The sequence below is a fragment of the Folsomia candida genome, unplaced genomic scaffold, assembly GCF_002217175.1.
Source record: "Folsomia candida strain VU population unplaced genomic scaffold, ASM221717v1 Fcan01_Sc005, whole genome shotgun sequence".
Lineage (NCBI taxonomy): Eukaryota > Metazoa > Arthropoda > Collembola > Entomobryomorpha > Isotomidae > Folsomia > Folsomia candida.
The window spans coordinates 4844249-4861627 of record NW_019091197.1 but is presented as its reverse complement, the minus strand read 5'-3'; the positions used below and the strand labels follow the sequence as shown (position 1 = coordinate 4861627).

The following is a 17379-nucleotide window of genomic DNA, read 5'->3' as shown; positions in this document are numbered from 1 at the left end:
ATACATATACACCGTTCGGTGATGATTAACACCGGGTTTTTAAGAGTGTACTGGATATGTATGAATTGTGAAAATAAGTCTCACACACTGTACTGTGATAAATTTTGAGCCTGATGACATAAATATTCATTATGATATTCCATTGTGGTATTGTGGTATAAGTATTTATTTTTATATATGTAACCATTTAAATATTTCCACTTGAACAGATAGTGATAGTTTCATTATTGGAAATGTCATGTAGTGTTGTGCATAAATAAATTTATTTGTACAATATATATATGTACATATTTATCTAGTATGTACATAAATGTGAGTATGTACATAAACGCAGTTCGACAATAATTTCTTAGCCATTAAATTTCATTATTTTCATAAAAAATTAATCAGCAGATTAATTATACCCTGAATCCTTTCTCAAAATCTATAACTCAAAATCTACCTCGTCTAAGCTCGTTTTCAATCTTACCAAATTAATTAAATATATACATTAATTATCACATTATCTAAAACTATGCTTAATACATGGACAAATTTTGTAAATCTTGCGCTACTCCCACGCTCGCGATCGTGTCCCAGTTTTTCTTTAGTATGTCATAAATGAGGGCGTAACTTCTGGCGAATGAGATAAGAGAACTTTCCAACGTCCAGAAATAATAGTAGTCGTGTAGTTGGACCAACAATTCGGCATCCTCACTCCACGGATGCTTCTTCAATTTGCAGATAAGCTTCCGCCTCTCCTCGAGGTATATTCCATAACCTATCCCGGCCCTGTTTGTATCCACGTGGGATGCAATTTGATCAATTACTTCAGACCCGAAACTGTTTCCAGACTCGTATTTTCCCTTCTGCAAATCCAGCCAAGTTGTCAGGGTTCGCGTATCGACTAAAAATTCCTCAACGTGGGGCTGAATTTTCAGTACTGCTTCTAATACGTCAGGATTTGTAGGGTATTCAAAATCAGAGGAATTTTGAACAGTTTCCTGGAATGGGTTAAAATGAAATTTCAATATATTGATTTTTTCCCAGAATTTATAAATCCTTGATGAAAAATTTGAATCCAGTACCTTATTATCTTTCGAATTATTGTTGTGGTCTGGAGTACTTTTTGGGTGACACTTTTCCCACTTTTCTTTCAGATTAAGCTCACTCCTTAATTTGTCAAACTTTACTTTATTTTGAATCAACTTTTTGGAAAATATGATCTCCACCTGGTCCCCGAGAGAGGTGCGATACTCGTCAAATATTTCTTGCGCTTGGGTATCAGTCTTCATTTTGTTTGATTGTTAATGTTATGACTTTCAAACTTTTAAAATTCTGCTGCAAATTGAATCAGTATTTATTTATGATGTGGCTACAACAGATATGAAGCTGTGTTTGAATTTCGTTTGGTGAGGGGCTCAGTACATATTTATATTTTTGGTAATTTATCCAAATGCTATAATAACGAGACATGGCGTGTGTACATAGCTAATTCTCATCACCAGCAAAACGTATGCACATACATGCATATGAAAAGCTGGTATGACGCAACGTTTTGGTGAGTCATAACGTTGACATTAACAAATAGTATAAGTTGAATTTCCAAGTAAGCACTCTGAGGATGAGTCCATTAAGTAAAGCTTATGCATATACAAGAATGGACAAAATTGCAGAAGGCAGTGCAAAAAAGTGGATTATACGAGTTTAGCCTACGACGAAATGAAATCGCTTTATAAGTACAGACAGACTTTTTTGCGATACTGCATCACCATGGTCGTCTCGAGAACGATTGAATTGATGCCAGTAAAGGATATGTATAAAGTTGCATGAACGTGAAAGTTACGTTGCCTGTAATAACCTTCATTTTATGTTATGCATTACCTATCATCCTCGTGACCATCTATAATCCCCAGTTGTGTGATGAAGAGTTATTATTAACTTGGGATTAATGTATGAATCAAGCGTTATTTATTTATGAACTTGCTTTAATGCTTCGTCCCATACTTTCTTACAATAAGTTGTTCTTGTCTGAAAATGTAAATCTTCACGCAAATCTTTATGTAAACGCGTACATACCTAAATATCTCGGTCAACCTCCAGGTTAATCGACAATTTCTCCGAGAACTTGAGAAATACTAATTTGTCGGCCAACAAGATATTTTCAACCCCACGTTTAAAAATTTCACAATTAGTAAAATTCTATTTGTTTGGTTTGCAACCATGTAAAAAGGGTGGCATGGAAGAATGCGATCGAGTTCTTCGATTAAGTAAATAAATATTTAGATTTTTAATGACTTTAAAGTGTGATTGCATTTTTGCATGTACTTAAGTCTGTATACCTACGTAAATAAATAAGAGACATTGCCAATGGAAATGTAATATCACTTAATATGTATCTATGGTTTTGCAACAGTTTTCAGAACTCCTCACGTTTTGTCCCCTTTTTGAAATTGCATCAACACAATCAGGTTCGTCACCAGAGTTCCAATGATCTGTGTATGTATTGATAAACCCGTTAAGTACATATTTAGCAACCCACAAAACATTCTAATTCTCATTAATATTGCAGCAAAGTTCAACTTACTGGTGCAATTAGGCCAAGATCAACTCTAAAATAATCCGTGTCCAGCCAAATCCGCTTCAATTTCGGGCTACTTTGCCTAACCAAATAGATCTGACCTTCTCCACCCAAATTTCCATCTTTCCCATACCCACAATCACAACTTTTAATAAAATCATCACTTGCATTCCCCATTTGGGACCCCTTTTTGCAAATCATGAAAATCAAGTAAAGATACCCCATCACTGTAACAGTGTCCGAAGCAATCCCACGACCAGTGTAGTAGGGTTGACCGATAAATGAGGCTATAAAGTAGGACGAAAATATGATTCGCATCACACTGTGCGCCATATCGATGACGATACAAGCGTTAAATAATCGAGCAAAAGAGGAAACATTTGCACTTAAACGATAATATAATTGGATTTTCATTTCGACAAGGGTAAAATGAGACTCTTCCAATCCACACAATATTTCCAGGTACCAGTTGAAAAAGAAGGCAAGTTGGCAAAGGAAGATGGCGTGGATGTAGCCCAGCGTGGAGGGAATTGTGGCGACAAATATTGAGAAGGATGCTAGATAGAAACATTACAGAGTATTATCTGTATAACAGAGTATTATCTGTATAAGAATTATTGTTGAATTAGCACCTAATTCAGGTCACCTAATTTGCATATTTTGACCCATTAGTGAGAGACACATACTAGTAGTTTACTTATTCAACATCGAAAGGCCCGTATCGCCAAAATTGGGGAAATTCAGATTTATCATAAATCTGACTAAATTGTAACGTCGATATATCTACGGGTTTAAAGAAAGTCAATTTTTCTGGGGCATTTTGAGTGATTTTTTTAATCGAAAAATTGCACCTAGGACAAAATTTCTTCGACAAAGATATTCTTATAGATATTCTTATATTCTTATATTTGGGTATGGTTTCAAAATATAAAATAAAGATGTTTTCGACCTTGTCGAAATTTCGACATGGCTGGCGACACGGTCACTTTTTCGAAAAAATGGAAAGAGTAAAAATGTCTTATTTTCCGATTTTTTATAAGAAAAAATCACCAGCAGGCTAATTTTAGAAATGGCTTTAGCATGTATTGCGAAGGATAGGCAGTTCCGAGACGCGAAGAAACCCCTGGATTTATGCAAATGAGGTGACCCAAAAAAATAATCTATGAATTTGAATAATTGCATATTCCCAATTTGCATAAACAAGCTTGTTGAAATGGTTAAACTTTGTAATGAAATAGCGCATTTCAGTTGTTTAAGAAATCAAAATTATTGTTTAATTATATTTTATATGTACCTGCTGCTGGATTTGAAATGTGTGCTTCCCACATGTCAATAATTAGCACAAAGCAAGACAAACCAAGTAAAATTATTTCCACTTTAAATCGACCCTCAAACCTGTTCCGTATCGCAGAACCAGCGTTTGTCAATTCAGAAGTTTTTGTTGTATGGAAAAATAGTGAAAACTGTTCCACCAAGGAGACGAATTCGTCGTAGAATTTCGATAGTTCTTCACGACTCAAGAAAATTGTTAGTCGGACGAATATGATGGTAAAGATGTGGGCCGTCCCCTTAAGGAACACAGTAGCGTAAAAAGTGCTGGAAAAAAATTGCGGGCCAACCTCCGGGGCTCCATAGTGGACATGGTCTGCTTTTATGTGGTAAGTGAATATAAGAATGCAGCCAAACCCAAAGAGGCAAAATAGTAGGGATGGAACAGTGGAAATATTTTTCCTCAAAGCGGTATGACTCCCATTTTCGACGGGTATAGGAAAATATCCCAGGATCTGAGAAATTCGCAAAACTTTTGTGTCAATTTTGATAAATAACTTAACCCTGGATTTATCCATGACTTCTTCGTGAAGTTGGCTAATTGCAGTGTGATGTTGTTGTATATTTCCTCGAGGTATTGAAATTCAGAAACGCTAGTATATTTATTACACTTGTAGAAGGATGTACATTCGCACAATCCAATTAAGCAAATGCATTTGATTGAGAAAGAAATTATATATTGAGATGTGGCATTTATTTTTTAAAAGCATTTCATTTCATTAATGCAGTACTCAATTTATGAATGTGTTCCAAAAGGTTAGTCATGTTTGTTGAAGAAGATATATCCAATAAAGTATACATAAATACATAATATTAATGTAATGTTTACCCAACGATAGGTGTCGGGGTCCCCGACGCCTTATTTCCTCCCGCGCAGTGACTCCGGCGAAGAAATACATTAAAAAATAAATTTAGATGAGTTCTCGGATGAGATGACTGCTTTAAAATAACGCAGACATATTTATTGCAAGCTTTCGATATTACACTTCTAAGAATTATAAAATAATTATCATGCCGATTCTAAGGATAAGTTAATTCATCTACCTTCATGTAATCAAAATGACGAATTCTTCATAACATAATAGATTTTTCCTACTCATGGTGAAGATGTGAAGAGGGCGAAGATTTGAATCGTACCTTTAATTATTTAGGTCACTGATTCCTTTTATTAATAGGTATTTGATAATAGCTCCACATGTACATATGTGCGTCACACATACATACTAACACATTTTTTTTATTTTGGTACAGAAGTTATGCACTCACTAAGCATAAGTTGTCAATTTGGTTATTATATAAATACATACAGCATTAAGAAGCTTACGTAACTTGAAAACTCTGGAGACAAATTTAAGTTACCCAATTACATAAATGCATTAGTTTAAATATGTATGTGGGGTACTAATACAATTTTGATTGCCAATTGTATAAGTATGTACACACAAGTAAATGATTTATGTGCTTAATTATATTAATGCAATACATGGTCTTGATAATTCCGAGTACTTATGAAATTGCTGGTCAAAAATTTTGATAGTTTTTTACGTTAAATTAAGTGAAAAACTCAGGATGCAATTTACACAAGTCAAATTGTTGTACATCCATTTCATGTGCCTGTAGAAATAATAAGCAGGGGGCATGGACGTACATACATATATGTACACATATTTATTTATGTGCTCGTTCGGAACAAACTAATTGCTCAAAAGCATAGACAATCAATTGTGTTAAAATGCTACCTTTATTATTGCAAAATATTCTCAAAATTAGTGATTACACATACTCATTCTCAATTCAATTAACCCATTAAAAATGTACTCCTCTCTAATATAACGCTCGTGGCCTGTCTCTTATCCTGCCCACCAATTTCCTAACGATGGGATCCAAAAACTTATCTTCCGCCACAAACTCTGCCATTGCCTTAATCTCGTTCAAAAATTCTCTACTCTCTTCCGACATTGCCATCTCGAGGCCTTCCCTTTCCTCCCGAATGGTGCAGGCTTGTCGCACCGCAATCATCAATCCCGCCGCCACCTGCTCCGTCAGCTCCAAGACGCGGACGCAATCTCTCGACGCAATAGTTCCCATGCTCACTTTGTCCTGGTTGTGACATTCCGTCGACCTAGAAAACACCGATGCGGGCATTGTTCCCTTCAGCGCCTCCGCCGTCCAGGCCGACACGCTAATCTGCAATCCTTTCAGGCCATGATTAATAGCTGCCCTTTCTCCCACACATCCCGACAGATTGGCGGGAAGTCCATTGCTGTAGTTGGGATCAACCAAGCTGGCCATTTGTCGATCCATGAGGTCCGCCATGTTGGCAACTTGACACTTCAGCGTGTCCATCGCCATCGCAATGTGACCCCCGTAAAACATCGCGCCATGAAAGACACTTCCTCCATTGGCCACGTCGATGATGGGGTTGTCATTCGCAGAGTTTAGTTCCGCTTCAATCACCCCCTTGCAGAAGGGGAGGACGTCTTCCAGGACGCCGATGATGTGGGGCGCGCACCTAGTCGAATAGCGGTCCTGGATGCGGTGCACTTTGCTGTAATCCTTCGGTGCGGAAGAGACCAGTAAGTCTTGCCTAATTCTGGCAGCGACGCGCTGTTGGCCGCGGTGAGGCTTTACGGAAAACAGGGTTTCATCATAATGGAAAAGGTTTCCCTTGAGGGCGAGAATTGTGAGGGAGGTTAAGCGCGTGGCGAGGTGGGATATCTGCTGGGCTCGCTGGTATGCGAGACAAGCTACACCCGTCATGGCGGAGGTCCCATTGATCAGGGCGAGGGCTTCTTTCGGAATTAGGACGAGTGGGGTCATTCCGACCTAGGAAGTTAATTTACGATTAGAATTATTCATGCATTTACATAAATTGCAAGTATTTAACTCGTGGAAAGGAACTATATATGTACAGCGTGGTTTAAATGTCTCGCTATTTTTTTTAATACGATGCAAAATTTTGCATAGGGAAAAGCCCATAAATCTCCATTAGTTAAGAGCATTTAGAGTTCAGATTTTATCGATTATTAAACTCTGATATCAATACTGATGGAGCATAATGAAGTTCTTAAAATTGTGAATTGAATTTCCGATGCAAAATTTTGACAACTAATGGAAAGTTACAAATTTTTTCGATTGAAAAATTCTCCATTGTAGCGAGACATTTAAACCACCCTGTATGACGATGAAGCTAAAAAGTAAAATAAAATTTCTTCACCTTTTCCAACGCTTTCTTCGCCTCCATTACTTCTCCCTTGTAGACAACATCTCTATATCCACACAATACCGCACCAATGTACGACAACGGTGTCAAATCGCCACTCGCCCCGACAGACCCCTCTTGCGGAATTCTTGGTAAGACATCATTCCTTAAAAGACCCGCGATTTGTTCCAGGAGCTCGAGACGCACCCCGCTGTACCCTTTAGCCAGCGAGATAAGCCTCGCCGCCAGAATAGCTCTTGTCTGCCGGTCATCAAAGTAGGCGCCTGATCCACACCCATGAAACTGAATGACATGGCTTGGTAGTTCGGCAATCAGTTGGGGCGAAATTGTTACCGTGCAAGACTCGCCCAATCCGGTCGTAACGCCATAAATTACGTGACCCTCTTTCACCAATTTTTCCACCGTGGTAGGACCCAGGCGAATCCGCTCCACGAATTCCGCCTGTGTCGACAATTCGCAGACGGAATCTTGCAACGCTAGTCGGCCAATGTCTTCAATTGTGATGTGGTTACTCCCAATGGTGACCGAGTTGGATTGATAGTGTCCCATTTTTTAGCAAAAATTATGGCAAGCAAACTGGAAGAAAATTGAAACTTGGAATTGTTCTACTACATAAATACATATAAATCAGAATGACCATATCGTGTGTCTTTATATACGGGGAAAATAATCCCATTTCTCACGCTGCATCCTCCCAGCACACGTAACCACTTCTGCGAATTGTGCATTAACACAGACATTAATTAGATTATGTAAATCTTGTTATTGCATCTGATTTTCAGTTAAATGTTGGACTTCCGACCTAAATGTATGTTGTTGCCAGGTAAATTATGTATTTATTAATGCATACACCGGTATTGCGTTCGCATTTTCACCGAATCTATTACGTTGTTACTTACTACTCGGTAGCATAACAAATGACTCTTCCAGTCAACAAAAAACGTGTTTTCCAACGAATCGATTCCCATTGTTTGACAAAGCTCAGGCACACATCGATATGCAAAATTATTTTTTATTTACAACTACTGTCCGATCTTCCACGAGATGCAATTATCATGCAGATTACTGAGTAGCACATAAATACATACTACTCATACATATGTATTAATACAATTCAATTTCAGCAAGTCACACAGCACCCAACAATAAACAATAAATGGCAAGCAGTGACATTACCGGTTCTGCATGTGCTTAACTTGGTAGCAAATTGTATCGTTTAAAAGTTCAGTATAAACGTTGGCCACGATCACGATAGTATTTCTGTCATTGTTGCTGATCATCATAATCTAAATTAAGCAATTCCGAAAAAGATAAGTATGATGATATTTGACCCAAAAATTTTAGGCGTATTTAGACAACTCTATGCAACAATTGCTGGTACGGAGTGAAGTTAATTTTAGGCTAATTAAGTACAACTTTAGTTTTTTACCTATGCACTAAATATTAATTTAATTACAGTAAATCTCGGAGTATTCGGACTCGGAACTGTTATCGCATGGACGTCACCTGGACTTTCCTCCCTTTCTCAAGATTTTGAATTGTCTTCCGTATCAATATCATGGATTACGTCAATTGTAAATGTAAGACGAGGCAAAATTATGTTTAAAATTTGAGAATTCATTTGTCATTCAAAATTACATAGAACTTATTTTTCAAAATTTCGAACAGATTGGCGGGCTGATATCCTGCCTAAGTGCAGGCTTCGTCATGGACAAGCTGGGACGAAAACTTTCCGCCACGTTGGCCACCATTCCCACTCTGATTGGTTGGTTAGTGCTAATATTTTCCCGCGATGTTTGGATGCTCTACGTCTCCCGGTTTATTTTGGGGTATGCGACCTCATTCTATGGCGTTGTTGGACCAGTTTTAGTTGGTGAAATATCAGAACCTAAAATTCGAGGGATTTTATCAAATATGTACGGAATATTCCTAACTTCCGGAATGCTGTTCAGGTGACAAGAAATTTATTTCATCATTACGAACATAAAATCAATTTATTTCGTTAAATTTTGTTTAGTTATGCCATCGGAAGCTTTGTAGACTGGAAATTGCTTTCCATCATATCCGCCATCATTCCAGTGTTACAATTTGTCTTGCTAATGTTTATTTCGGAATCCCCGCGACATCTAATTCACACGGGGAAAAGAGAGAAAGCAGTCGAGTGTCTGGCCTGGTACAGGGGCACAACGAGACTGGAGGATGTGCAGATCGAACTGAAATCGGTATTGCTTTAAAAATATAAAAGTTTCCGTTATTATGAATTTTTTTCTATATTTCCTATATTCCTCAGATTCCTGAAGAGACTTCGAAACCTGAAAATTCTGTCAATTCTGACCTTCAACCAATCTCAATAATCCACCGTGCCAATGTAATCCCGCTTCTACTTTGTGTCGGACTAGTCTTCATAGAGCAACTGTCCGGATTTGCTGTGATAGTTTCATTTACCGCAGACATTTTTAAATCTGCTGGTCATACCGCGAACGGAAATACGTTGGCAATAATATTTGGCGGGTTTCAACTCCTCGCTACAGCCCTTTCCTGCCTTCTAATCGACAAGACTGGTCGTCGTCCTCTCCTCTTGATGGGTGAAGTTGGGATGGCAATTTCACTAGGTAATTTCACTGGGTATTCTTCAGCAACCTCAGAGCAAGTTTTTAAAGAGCATGAATTTCACTAGGTTTCTTGGGCACATACTTTTACTTTTATGAGAAAGAAGGGACTGTTTTACTCTCATCGTGGGCACCTGTGATATGTTTGGTCGTTTACATTGTCATGTTCAGTGTTGGAATTGGACCAATATCGACAACGCTGATGGGGGAAATATTGCCACAAAGTATTCGAGGTAAAACAGTGGAAATTTGCATATTATGCATACATATCTACATATTTTTACTTTTTGGTCTTGAAATAAAATTTCAGGAGTTGGATCAGCCATTTGCACGGCAGCTTTGAGAGGTTCCGCATTCACGATAACGTTTGCATTCGACGGGGTCAAGGAGGAGGTGGGAAGTTTTGGTGTATTTTGGACATTTACTTGCGTCTGCATTATTGGAGTTATTTCTGTGTATTTCTGGGTGCCCGAAACCAAAGGGAAGAGTTTAGAGGATATTAACAGTATGTTTGTAAAAGTTTAGTGTTGTGATGAGTTTATACGAAAAAATTTAGTTTAGTATGTTACATATGTACGTAAATGTTCGTTAAATAGGTGCATGACAAAGATATGTGCATACATATGCATGCATGAATTCTTTGCACAATTTTATAAAACTTTTTAAAATGCTTTTCGTCTGCGTCTTATTACTGCAAATATTTACATATTTATACACTTTTATAATAACATGATATCCATAAGTCACAAGACAAGAAATATAATGTTAAAATTTAAATACGAATTTTGAACCAAAAAACCTGAAGTCTAGAAATCTTGTGATATTTCTTTGTTCAAGGCTCAAGGGCTTACTCGAACGCTATTTCTATGTTTCAAGTAGCCTAAATATAAATATGAATACCTACTTTATAATTACTTTTTTGTGATATTTATCATTACTCATAATAAATAAATAACATTATGATAAATATACATAATTCCGTGTTTATTCATATGTTTTTTTCTGATGTTAATCATATTATATTTAATCAGGGGCTTCTGAAAGTACGCTACAGATAAACTAATCTCATTGTTTATTTTTTGACATAATATTTTGTAATTACTGCAGCGTCGCAATCGCATAATAAACAATTCAGTCAATTTACCTCACTAACAGTACATACATAAATAAATATGTGCAATATGTATACATATAGTGTTCAATGTTCATGCTCTTTCTCTGCATAATGCATACGTGTCTAATCTCACTGTTGAAAACGTGTCCATAACATTTTGTGTCTGGACTCGATACATTATTACACAACTTGTTCCCATCCTGGGTTCGTCACGTTACGTGATTCACGTACTACTACAAAATTCGAAGGCTGTACATAAAGGATACCACCGGCTTCAATAAAGACCTTTTGGTCACAATAACCTACAATTTCCTACCTACTCTAACTGACTGAATCCCTTAGAAAATATACCACAAGATAAGACAAAAATTGGCAAAAATCTGCAATGTTCATTTCGTGTAGCCCCCAAAGTCCAGTATTTCCAAGGGTGATTCCAGCGCATAACAATATCCAGTAGACTGCATTAGGGACTGTTCAATTATAACGAGGATATTTTCGTAGGAATTAGTGGATAGGTGAATATGCAGGTTTCCAGCATATTTAACCTTGTAATTTGGGTTTATCAATTTTTCATGCGTAATTTTAAATCGGGATATTTTTGATGCCGTAACAAATGAACGTGTTAAACCAGAGCCACTTTTTTCTCCAGATTGGTTTACGTGCCGTATAAAATACAACCAACTGTCATTTCTTCACTGCCTTTAAACTCGTCTGCTTCTCCATAGCAACTATAACTTAGAAACAAGACTCGTACATTTTTATAATTACATATTTTAACTTTCCAATTAAAAAATGGTAAAGTTACCATGTCCCGTGTCCTTGCAAAATGCGACCAGAAGTATTGCAGTCATTCATGGCGTAAGTTTAATCGTTTAATTAATTCGTATGCAATCAAATTTTGAGGATATTCAGAAGGTCTTGGTAACTTTGAAAAATCCTTAAATTGTGTAGAATAATTTTACAAACTTGTACAAAATACCCCATTGATTTGAGTAAGTTTACAAAAATTTGTAAGCTAATTTCACGTAGCTCATAAAATTTATAAAAGTTGGTAAGTTTACAGAATTTACGGATTTTGCAAGGTTACCAAGGCCTGCGTTAATTGCCTCTCTGGAATTCAGTCGTATGTTTATAACCTAGTAAACTGTGTAACCTTTGTAAAATTATTTTACAATGTACGTATATAAAGAGGCCTTTGCAATAGATTGGTACCCTGATATTTGTAAACTTCTAGTTAAGCGTGTGCAGTTTTTTGAATTTTACTGGGTTATGAAGATCGAAGTAAGTTGTCGGACCATTTGTTAAAAAATGTGTAACTTATGCACTTTTTCAGACGCTGGTACTCATAACTGCAGGCTACTTCATGTACACTCTGGGTGGTTTAATAAACTCCAAAGAAGTTAGCCATGTCCACTCTGCGAAAGGCTTGGTTTCCACATTTAACGAATATTACGCCAAGTTGGGACTCGCCAAGCCAAAATCTGTCGCCAAAATGGGAGAGAAAGTGGCAAAAATTTCCCTCGGAAAGGACAGCACTGCCGATAAAATTCTAGATACTGGCTCAAAAGTGGAATTCTACAGCTCAAAATATGTCGATGATCTCAAGGGTGTGCATTAATCGTACATATTATATATTGTACATACTTTGAACATATTTTATAATTTGTGACGAAATTTTGATTTTTGCAGTTCAGCAAGAAATTGCACTTTTACTCTTGGCCCTCATTATTCTTCTGCTCATTTTCTTACTCGACGTGGAACTATTTCAGGGAGCTAACGAGGTTGGTTTTGTGTGGATGTTTAATTTGGAAAATTCTTCGAATTAAAAAATTCAAATAACATAAAAAATGTAAAAATTGAGAATGGTGATCCAGAAAAATGGTTGTTCTAAAATATTTGATGCACAAGCTAATTTGAATTACAAAACAATTTAATTTATGAATTTATAGAAAACCTATGCGCGGATTAATACCTGGTACCGGACCATGTTTACCCTAGCCATCACTGGCCTCACGGTCGCCGTTCCGGTCGTGGTGGCTGCGGTCGATTATGAATTCACGTGGAAATTTTACGCGGTAGGCGCCACAAAAGTGCTAGCCTTCGGATACGTCCTCTGCATCGTGAACTCGTTTAAAGAGCAAATTAAGAGTGGAGGGGGAGGAGGTCGAGCATCCACTGGTGGGGGTGGAATGAAGACGAGAAGTTCCGTCAAGAAATCTGAATAATGATCAATTCCATGTTTGAGCATTAAAATTAACAACTTTGTTGTGCACTGTTTATAAAATTATTTTCCATTTTTTTATAAAATTAATAGACATCGAGTGATATTTTAAATCGTTGTGCTAGTTAATTTTAAAAGTGTGGATCATTTATGCAGTTTATTTTTATAAATAGTTACAAATTACTCAGTTAGGAGTCCTAACTTAGGACAAACAATATGCAGACCTTATTGCAGTTATACATACTTATATTGTTTGTTCGTTTAACGATTTCATAACTTATGACTCATAAATAAGCACTGTCAACTGTACATTCCATTCACAGAAAATAAATATATGCATATATGTAAATTTGAGTGGTTCATGTAATCCATAATGTTTGCATGTGCTTTTTACATTGGTGAAAAAAAAGTTGAAATTTATTTCCCATGCAAATTCCATATTTCTAATTGGGAAATTGATCCAGAATACGTAAATGTCACTTTTGTCGTGCAATATTCATCCATATACAGATATAATCTTATGGAAACAGGGTGATCCAGACTAAATAATTATGGAATTAGTAAACTCATTTTCAGAATATGGCAATACGTATGCATTTATATCGATTCTGCACCACACTGTTTTTGTCATTATTTCGGATAATAATTTGAAATAATATGAGATCCCAGTAGCAAATATACTTAGTTTGTGTAATATTCAACAATTAACAATATCCAATAATAGAAGTTAATTGCATAATTAATTTGTCGCACTCCTTCATGTAAAACTCTTTTCATGTTAACTACATTTTTGCACGTTGATCTTATTAATTAAAAATGAAGTCTAATGAAGTCTATGAAGTCTAGGCTTTATTAAGGTAAAATTTTCATAAGGATTTTTGATTCCAGTAGATTAAAGCGGTTATCAATTAAAGCAATACACATGTCAAGCTTTTGTTAATTTCAATTTCTTGGCGTCCTCGTCCTCATCTCCATCTTCGTCGACATCCTCCGTTGTCGTCGTTACCACCACTGGTGCTGCAGTGATAATTTGGATTTGTGGCGGTGCGGGCTGATGTGCGATTTGTGGTGGTGGTGCCTGATGGATGACTTCCGGCGGTGCAGGTTGATGGATCACTTGTGGGGGCGGTGGAAATTTCTGCGTTTGCAAATATTGGATTTCGTGTGGAGGTTGCGCCTTCATATCTGCAAGACCACCACCTGCCATCTTTGTCGCATTCATGGTTGCGTTTTTTGCAGCCTGTTGCTGAGCCTCTGCCGTTTTTTGATCTGCCTGTTGTTTCAATGCGGCATGGACCGTGTTGACCGGAAATGTGGCCAAACCATTGAAAATACTCGTCAGCAAACTGGACACACCGGCCAACGTTTCTCCAACTTGTTGTACCGGCCCAATTTCTTCGTCTTGTCGTGGTTGCTGAATTGAAAATATTGCAATTAACTTAGTTTTGCAAATAATTCGAATATTTTATTTGTGCGATTACCCCAGACTGTGACGTTGTTCTTGATTCTTGAGATACCGCAAGAACATTAGTCGATGCAAGAATCTGAGCAAGATTTATTTATAACATGGTTTTAAACTTGGCTTTACGCAATTAAAGCTGGTAAAATGATAGAAATTTACCCAAAATGTACACAACGTAGTAACCCACATCCTACAAATATTTCGTTCGATCTTCATTATCGTCCAGTGCGAATTCAATACAGTCAAGTATTGTTTACGATGACGGCAATATGAGCCAGATGAATTTTGCATGACATGATTATTTAGTAGAAAATAAGTGGCATGTTGGAATTACTATACAATTATTTATGTAAGTACTTGCAGTGAATGCGGTTCAGCTTTCCATAATCCATATTAATTAAGTATTAATTGATATTCATCTACTAATTAATAAATTATGAGCTTCGTACATAACTAAAGGCCTGCTTTCTACACTGATTTATTGATCAAAATTCCCACTTAAAATCTAATCGTATTTAACTATTCATAATTTGCGGAGACAAATTTCTTTAATCGAAATGTACAGAAATTATTAGAAATACCAAATATTTCTTAGTATCTCTTCCTCCTTGCATCATCATCCTCATCATCCGGATCTTCGGTTATATTGTCGGGATAAACAATGACTGGATTTCCCCCAGGGGCAGGAAGATATTGGACTACTCGTCGCGGAGGTGGTTTCTGTGTCGCCAAAAGTACTACTTCCGTTTTTGGTGGTGGTAACCTCACTGGTCTTCTCGTAGTTGTCCCATTCTGTGCTTGGGTTGCATTTTGTTGTTGCTTCAGAGCGTGGGCAGCCGCAACTGGAATTAGTTTCAGTCCTTGGAAGATATTGTTGAATAAGTTTCCAACTTCGATCAAGGATTCCGGTGCTTCTTCTGGGGCGGCTGGCATCACTGTTTCAGCATCTCCACCATCTTGACGTGACTATGATATCATTTTATTGTCAAGTTATTCACATATGTGGGTTATTGTTTTAGCAAATTTAAATTGTTTATGTGTTACAATGGATGAATTTGATTCCAGTGGAACTCCTTCAACTATCCCGAAAATTCCAATAACCTAAAGTCACATAATTGATTAAAACTCAAACTGAAATTTATACACAAGCACGTGTACACATTCACATAGGTACTTACGACGCAAATAATAGTGACGAGTTTCATTTTGCCTCTTGGTTGCTAATAAATAAGATGAGGACTGACCAGACCAGACGCTAAAAGTACATTCTGTCGTAGTGAAAGTTCGGTGGAATCAGGAATGTGAATAAATGTATGAAATTCCATAATGAGGACAACTTTCATCATGATACAATAAGATGTGTGCAAAATGTCATAAATATACATTAGATTTTCGCTTATACATGCACATGTGCATACATGTACATATATAGAATAGGAACTGAAATAAGCGTTTAATTGGTTGAAGAAAGTTCGATGACGAGTACATATTTACTAGTAATACACTGGATATGTGCCAGTAATGCTGGATTAATTATTTTAGGCTAAATACATACTTCTTTACTAAACATCTAGATGCTTTGTGAATTTTGTATGACGCAATTATAGTATTTCTAAAATTGGACTAAAATTAATACTCTTTCCAGCCCAAATTAATCACTACTTTTAGACCATTAAATAATTGACTTTTGAAATTGAAAATTTTAATTTCTTCTGATACACATACTTACTTCTATCTACACTCAAGAAATTGAAGACGGTGGAGCTTAAACGACGTATTGAAACACAATACTTGCAACTAGTTTCATTTTCCAAAACCCTAGCCAATAAAAAAATCTAAACTTAATTATCTCCAAAAATGAAATATCTTCAATCAAATTACATACTGTAAGCCTAAACTTTCTCAAACAGCGTACATACTCGTTTTCATTATATATTAATTGAAAGCAACGCATTGACCGTGTAATCCACATAAATCGAGTAGTAACTGGCCCTGGTAGACTTTTCAATCTTAAAAAACCTATAATCACCCACCCCAGCGAACATGGCAAGCGGTCTCAGGGACTCTAATTGCCTCACAAGACATAATTTTCTGTCAGTTAGCGAATACGAAACAAACTTATTTTTCACAATGTCACAACTATTCTCAAACAACCGAGCGGCCAAAGGAAGCAGTTGGTCGACCAAGAAAGGAATGAAAACCGATAACATCGGCATGTAAATGTAAATTGTTATGGGCAACTTCCCATAAAGCTTGAGACTCCCAAAATTACAAAATATCCCGACAAGTTGTCCAATAAACATTTCACAAAGGATGCAAAATTCTCCAATTCCGGCAAAAACGGTGTACCACAAGGTATAGGTGTTGTAATAGGCAAAGAAATCATTAGGATTTTGTACCCGTCCGATCATTTCTCCCGCTTCGAGAACTGCCCGGGTAGTTACCAACATCCCGGCACACATAAGCCAAGCAATTCGCGCTGCTTCGAAGGTTGCCAATGCCGTTAAGACCAATCGTGTGGAAAACAGCAGAATGTAAGGGTAGCCCTGAAGAGAGGGGAATATTAGGTGAACGACGTAATAAAATGGCTCGATCCCGATGGCAATTCCAACTGGAGCTGATGAAAGTGCTAGTACGATGCAGACGTAAACAATCCTGCGTAATATTTCGGATGGGATGTCCGATTTTGGCGGTTTGTACGAAACACCTAAGCATCACAGATTTTACTGTACGTATTTATCAAATGGGAAATGGGAAAGTTGAGACTAAATGTTCACCAATTCTCAATTTTCCCAAGAAATAATAATGATACCCTGTAAATGCTTACATTTTCTGAGATCTTTTTCCAACTTGAAGCCACA

General features: G+C 36.9%; 5 protein-coding genes across 6 annotated transcripts; 1 reads left to right on the top strand and 4 right to left on the bottom strand.

Moving 5' to 3' along the window:
- Positions 1 to 148: 148 nt before the first annotated feature.
- Positions 149 to 1535, bottom strand: LOC110849799 (proteasome activator complex subunit 1). The gene is made up of 2 exons (XM_022097252.2): positions 1068 to 1535; positions 149 to 983 (listed from the first exon to the last, which is right to left on the bottom strand). The coding sequence occupies exons 1-2, from the start codon at positions 1272 to 1274 to the stop codon at positions 519 to 521; spliced, it is 672 nt and encodes a 223-aa protein (XP_021952944.1). The 5' UTR covers positions 1275 to 1535; the 3' UTR covers positions 149 to 518.
- Positions 1536 to 5542: 4007 nt separating this feature from the next.
- Positions 5543 to 7754, bottom strand: LOC110849798 (histidine ammonia-lyase). The gene is made up of 2 exons (XM_022097251.2): positions 7107 to 7754; positions 5543 to 6715 (listed from the first exon to the last, which is right to left on the bottom strand). Exons 1-2 carry the CDS (start codon positions 7659 to 7661, stop codon positions 5714 to 5716), a joined length of 1557 nt encoding a protein of 518 aa, XP_021952943.1. The 5' UTR covers positions 7662 to 7754; the 3' UTR covers positions 5543 to 5713.
- Positions 7755 to 8244: 490 nt separating this feature from the next.
- Positions 8245 to 13405, top strand: LOC110849737 (facilitated trehalose transporter Tret1). Of its 2 annotated transcripts, XM_035851748.1 has the most exons (11): positions 8245 to 8489; positions 8571 to 8692; positions 8781 to 9064; positions 9130 to 9334; positions 9403 to 9724; positions 9790 to 9954; positions 10032 to 11350; positions 11485 to 11693; positions 12169 to 12442; positions 12525 to 12616; positions 12785 to 13405. In XM_035851748.1, the coding sequence occupies exons 1-7, from the start codon at positions 8429 to 8431 to the stop codon at positions 10244 to 10246; spliced, it is 1374 nt and encodes a 457-aa protein (XP_035707641.1). In that variant the 5' UTR covers positions 8245 to 8428; the 3' UTR covers positions 10247 to 11350; positions 11485 to 11693; positions 12169 to 12442; positions 12525 to 12616; positions 12785 to 13405. The 2 variants fall into 2 exon arrangements, with proteins under 2 accessions (XP_035707641.1, XP_021952865.1); XM_022097173.2 differs by having other exon boundaries at positions 10032 to 11693.
- A 478-nt stretch (positions 13406 to 13883) lies between these two features.
- On the bottom strand, positions 13884 to 14831 carry LOC110849777. The gene is made up of 3 exons (XM_022097222.2): positions 14678 to 14831; positions 14538 to 14600; positions 13884 to 14470 (listed from the first exon to the last, which is right to left on the bottom strand). The coding sequence occupies exons 1-3, from the start codon at positions 14807 to 14809 to the stop codon at positions 13982 to 13984; spliced, it is 684 nt and encodes a 227-aa protein (XP_021952914.2). The 5' UTR covers positions 14810 to 14831; the 3' UTR covers positions 13884 to 13981.
- A 148-nt stretch (positions 14832 to 14979) lies between these two features.
- LOC110849778 lies at positions 14980 to 15818 on the bottom strand. The gene is made up of 3 exons (XM_022097224.2): positions 15697 to 15818; positions 15563 to 15619; positions 14980 to 15484 (listed from the first exon to the last, which is right to left on the bottom strand). The coding sequence occupies exons 1-3, from the start codon at positions 15721 to 15723 to the stop codon at positions 15110 to 15112; spliced, it is 459 nt and encodes a 152-aa protein (XP_021952916.1). The 5' UTR covers positions 15724 to 15818; the 3' UTR covers positions 14980 to 15109.
- Between the last annotated feature and the right edge of the window lie 1561 nt (positions 15819 to 17379).